This window comes from Oryzias melastigma, linkage group LG2 (genome assembly GCF_002922805.2).
Source record: "Oryzias melastigma strain HK-1 linkage group LG2, ASM292280v2, whole genome shotgun sequence".
Taxonomy (NCBI): domain Eukaryota; kingdom Metazoa; phylum Chordata; class Actinopteri; order Beloniformes; family Adrianichthyidae; genus Oryzias; species Oryzias melastigma.
The window spans coordinates 9799085-9805088 of NC_050513.1; the positions used below are offsets into that span (position 1 = coordinate 9799085).

At 37.0% G+C, this 6004-nt stretch overlaps 1 protein-coding gene across 1 annotated transcript in view; it reads left to right on the top strand.

Annotated features, from left to right (window-relative positions):
* Positions 1–6004, top strand: part of abcb11b (ATP-binding cassette, sub-family B (MDR/TAP), member 11b) — a gene marked incomplete at its 5' end in the record, with an annotated part of 38079 nt that overhangs the window by 26651 nt on the left and 5424 nt on the right. Inside the window, 1 exon segment of the mRNA XM_024294242.2 lies at positions 1970–2176. Coding sequence (XP_024150010.1) covers positions 1970–2176 — 207 coding nt within the window.

Genomic DNA, 6004 nt, shown 5'->3' on the forward strand with positions numbered 1-6004 from the left:
TGAGGAGAAGCTGCAGAGTGCTGTCAATTAACTGCAAATGGTTTTATGTGCTGCACATGGAGCGGTTCGGAGGGGCCCGTACAAAGCTTTATGTTTGGTCCTTTCAACAACAAAATCCTATTTGCTTACACTCACTAAACACAAATTCTGGTTTTTAATTTTCTCTTTATTGTAATTTTCAATCTGACCAAAGGAGGGCGAGACTAAACGCTTCCTCTCCCCTCACAGTCAAAGCAGAGGTCACTTTCACCTTGTTCTCTAATTATATTCAACCATTCTTTATTTTCTGCACATCTGTTTAGGGTCATTGGGGGGAAGTCGGAGTAAATCCGAGCTGTCACTGGGTGAGGGATGGAGTTTTAAAAGCTTTCAGAGCTGACTGCAGGGATCTGCTGCTTGGTTTGAACTGTCATGTCATGACAACCCCAGAGACTGCTAGTAGTTTTATTTTATTTATTGGTAATGTGGAGTGGGGATACTGCTATGCAACTAAATATAACAACTAGGAACATAAAACTAAAAATGTCCAGCTAGCATGTTAAAATAGTGAAAAGTTCGTTTTTTTATACCTAGCATAGCCAAGTAAGCTAGCTAAGCAAGCTAGCTTACTTGGCTTTACTTAGCTACAAATATGTAATAAGGAATAATTTGCACTACATTATAAAAATGTCTTTTTCACAATTTTTTTCTCTGTAACTTTATTTTATAGTTTATAAAAAGTTGTAAACAATTTTTTTTAGCTAGCTTTTGTTGCTAGCAGGCTAAAAATGACGTACAAGGAGCACAAGCGGACAGTTACAACCAGTGAGTTATATTTTTAGAGATGCTATGCTAGCCTGTTGCTATTGTCCACGATATGTAAAGAGTGACGCCATATTGGAAAGATCTGTTAGCAATGAGACATGACTTAGTCGATACTGTAAAATGAGTATAAAATGCTTCATATTGGTCGGATTTTAAAAGGAAAAACTGTGATTATCATAAAAATACATCCAAACTAATAGACTCCTCAGTCCATGTTTATAAATGGGTTGTTAGATAACATCACCTTATCAAAGTGTGTGTCTTGCTAGCATGTCTGGGGGGGATAAGGGGCGGGGTTACACTGCTCAGCACCTTAAGCCACGCCCACACAGAGGGATTTTTTTTTTTAAAAGAAGGCTTTAGATCCACATGTGGCTCTTTTATCTCTCCATGATGGCTCATTGGCCACACATAATAAGTCAGGGAGACTGCTGACCCAGCCATGTCTGAGTCTGAGTCAGCAGCTCCATTAACTGCTGCCTAAAGAAAGCAAATAAACAAAGAATGGAAACCAAGACTATCAAGGTCCAACCCCGAACTAAAATAACATATTTTTGCTTTTGTTCGTGTCAAAAAAAGAGGCATAATCCACATTTATTATCAACAAACAGAAGGTCATAAATGCAAATCCAAATTTCTCAAAGGCTAAATAAGACTTTGTGGCTCCTTTTAGGTTTTGATCAGTAGAAAACGAGCCCAAATGGCTCCTTTACTGTTAAAGGTTGCCGACCCCTGATCTAAATGATTCTGCTGAGTTCTGATGAAGAAATAAAGAGGTTCTCGCTGTAAACTGGACAGTGTTACACGGCTGACCTTTATACCAGATATCTGGTTTTCAAATGATGAAGTCAGCTTTGATCTTTGGAAAGGTTCTGGTGTTTTTGTCGGGTTTTAAACTAGACATTTACTGTAAAAGGTGAAGAAGGTTCCTCAACCTTCGGGACATTTTTGTGGATCTGTATAGAGAAGGATCCCTGCCAGAAATCGAGTGGCCTTTAGCGCCTCACAGAGTGTGAGATTTAAAAGAGCAGAGTCACCTCCACACGGGTAGGAGACAGATTACAGTACCGATAGTGTTATAATTGCTCATTAGATTGGTTGCGTCTCCAATCGCTGATTATTACATCGCTATCTCCTGACGGTTGAAATCAATTTCTCCCCGCAGCTGATTGATGGCCACGACTCCAAGCGCGTCAACGTGCCCTACCTCCGCTCCAAGATCGGCATCGTCTCCCAGGAGCCCATTCTGTTCGACTGCAGCATTGCGGAGAACATCAAGTACGGCGACAACTCGCGGGACATCAGCATGGATGAGGTCATCCTCGCCGCCAAGAAGGCACAGCTGCATGACTTTGTCATGGCGCTCCCTGAGGTATTTATTTCCCTTCAGAGGGTCGAGCAGCAGCAGGCGGGAAGCCTCTGAGGTTGAAAACGAAGTTGACTCGGTTTGTATTCAGACAGCGGGCTGGCCATAGGCGGTCGCCAAGGAAAGGCAAACAGAAAGGACAGAGGGAATGAGGTAAACATAGATTATAAACAGAGGCCTGTGGAAGGTGAGCCGGCAGCAGAGGTGACACCGGCATATTTACACACATGGGGAACACGTAGGTTTGATAAAGAGCAGCAAAAGCTGCATCTAAGAGTGTAAAAGAAAAACACTGATTTGAAGATACTCATCAAGGCCCCTTTGTTTTCAATGTCTAAGTAGAAATGGGATCATTCATTTTGGAAAATAAACAGTTTAGCTTTAACCCTGTAACACTAGAGAGGTCACCGATGACGCCTAAATAACACATAATCTTTTATATATCGTACACTCTGTTTATACTCCAGGGTTCTCAAACTCAATTTACTTTGGGTCACTGAAGGCAGAGTCCGGGTGGGCTGTAAGGAGTCCCATTTGTGTCAAAAATATGTTTTTACGTCCACTGTCTATATCTTTGGTCCATTGTCTATGTCTACTGAACAAGTTTATTGAACATTTGTTCATATCTATGCACTACTAATCAATATTTTCTGCGTGTCCTGAAATACAACAGCAGCTAACGACGCTAGCAACTGTTGCTAAGGACTTTTCTGACGACCAGATCCAACAAAAAGGCAAAGTTTTAAGCAAAAAGCTATCATCAACGATGCATGGACATGCATAAGCTATTGATTAGTAGACATTGACCTTTCACATGAAGGTGGGGGCCACAAAATATCGACTTGGGGGAATCAGGCGACTCTGTCTTTCAGCTTTGCACCGATATTCACCATTTTGCTACGTAAACTAGCATAAAGTGGTGCATACCAATTAGGGCTGTCGTTTAATCGACGACTAATCGACTATTAAAATACTAATTTATTGTCAATTAGTCATTACTTTATATTATTTGGAGTCAGAGTGTAGTAAAGTGGAAAGTTATAATGGGATTATGCTAGCTTTTTGGACTATTTTGGCATTTATTAAGGTTTTTTAACGCTATTTTGGAGTTTAGCTAATATTTCATCTACATGCTAGCTGTTTTGGCTAATCTAGGCTTTTTTCAGGGTTTTATGCTAATTTAGCATTTAACTAATATTTTAGCTGGCTATCAGCTTCAGTGTTTTTAGCTATCAGCTTACAGCATTCACACTAGCATTATCGTAGGTAATGCTATATATCTAGTTTTTAGTTAGTTTACAGCTAATGATGGTTAAGATGTGTGCTTTACATCCAGTTTGCACATGACCCAATTAGTCGACTAATCGGAAAAACTAATCAGTGATTAGTCGACTATTAAAATAATCATTTGTGGCAGCCTTAGTACCGATACAAGCCACTATTCTTGAAACCAAATTAGCTTATTTACATTGATTGTGCTAGTACTTCACTACTGCAAAGTGTTACATTTCCGCGCTCCAGAATCCGCCGGATACACATCAATAGCGTAAATGGTTGATGAGTTACAGAAGTTAATAGAACGTCAACTCTGGAGCTAAAAGAGGAATTTGTTGTATAGAGTTTTCTAAAAATGTAGCTATATTTGTGTATTTTTTTTTAGTTTTAGTTTTTGCACCACTTTTTGACTTTTTAGATACTTTTCTTTCATAAACTGCGGCTGTCCTGTGTAATTGACAAATGCATGGTTATAGAATCAATATTTAGCGTCAGTTACTAGGGTTAAAAAAATCTATTCGGCTATATAAATAAATACTTTATTTGACAATACTTGTATCGATTTAAAATGCTGACATGGCGATATTTCATCAGTTATTTATTTATTATATTATTTATTTCCTCAATCATACTTGTAGAACCTTATTGGTTAAAACACATTCATTCAATTTTTTTAATACTATAAAATATTTTATTGTGGAAATCAGAAAATATGGATTTAAAAATAAATATTTCTTGATGCTTAATGTGACTTTTAGATAAATTTAATGTTACCATTTTATTACAATGACTTCATATTCAGGTGGAGTTTGCTTTCCAAGTCATACTCTTAAAAATAAAAAAGAAAAAAGAAAAAAGTGAAAAATTGTTCTGGTACAGTCGTGGGATATATCGCGATACATATTGTATCATGACCCAAGTATCGCAATATGTATCGTATCGCCAGACTCACCCCTATTGGTTACACTACAGGTTAGCACTAGAGATGCTACAATTCTTAATTGAAAACCAAACTTAATCCTACACCAGTAAACTTAATCGTGGGGAAAGTAAATCTTCTCATCCTTATAGTGCATACCAGTACATTTACATTGAAAGTGTCAAACAATTTAAGAAAGATTTCCTTGTTTGACTTCGTTACACCAGGCCTATAAGCCAACTCAAATGTTTGTTATTAGTAACTTTCTAAATAGCAATTAAAAAAATGATTTTTTGAATTATAACTAAAAAAAAAATGGTGACCAACAAAAAAAATGGAGGTTTTATCCAAATCGTTGACGGCTAACCTTTAATGAATCACTCATTATATGGTTTTAAGTGCTCTAGTTTTCTAAGACACACTCCAATAAAAATTGTGTTTTAACACGTTCTTGTGGCATTTTTCTGAAAATAGAGGACACATATTAAGAAAATTAAAATGAAATGACTGACTCAAAACAGTGAAAAGATGGATGTCGGGAAGTGGGAGCAGGCTTACCAACAGACTATAGATTTTTACAGGGCAGAAGCTGTTTTTACTGCTCTAGTGTTGCATGTTAGTCTACAAAAACTTTTATTTCATTGAATAAAAGGAATTAAAACGGGTTTGTTGGTGGCTATTGCTTAAATCTTTCAAAATAAAAGGACATTGGATAAAAAGGGTTTGCGTTGACATGACATTTATGTTATTAAGGTTGTTTTTGGCTGGTCATTTGCCTAATCTTTAATATTTTGTCGTAATATTTAGGTCAGAACTAGTTAAAACCAGATTCACTATTTGACTCAAAAAAATCAGGATTAATAAGCTAAAATTCTAAACTCAAGGAACTTTATATCAAAGGACAAATAGGACAACAACTTCTATAAAAAAATTATAAAATCTCAGCCTTTATGCTTGAAATCTTTGAAGCTTTGAGGTTACATGGACAGCTAAAAGAATTATCCTCCAAATTATACATCCCACTGTCAAGACGAGGCAGAAAGAAAAGTAGAATGTCAAAGTGACTGAGTCTGCAATCTTACAGTTGACTTTTCCTCGTATTCAAGCCTTCAGAAAGATGCAATACCTCTCTGGTGGAGAATTCATCTCTGCCAACCCATTCGGGGGGTATTTATTCTCACTTTTGACTGATACGAGCACAAAAACTGTAATTTTATCTCTGAAGCTGGATTTTTCAATCAAAGTTATACCATTTTTTTGGTAGCAGATACTTTCTCTTACAGTCTGAGCTCTATTATGCTTATTGTAGCTACACTGTTGCAAACTTGACTTAAAATAGCATTGCTGCCGCTGCACTGTGGGGAGAATAGCAAGAGATTTCATTCAAAATGTCAAAACATAGTAGAAAAGATGGAGTTTTAGCTTAAATCAACAATTCGTGACCTTTGTTTGGCACAACCTCAGGGATTATTGGCACTGATTTGTCTAAAAGTCTTCCCTGCATTGAATTTGAATCATCATTGTGGAGCCTATTTTCTTTATTTCTAGTCACAATTCTTCTTTCTTTCTTTATCTTTGAATGATAATTTGACCCCCGACAAAAACACATTGTATGGAAAATAATTAGTTTTGGACATGGT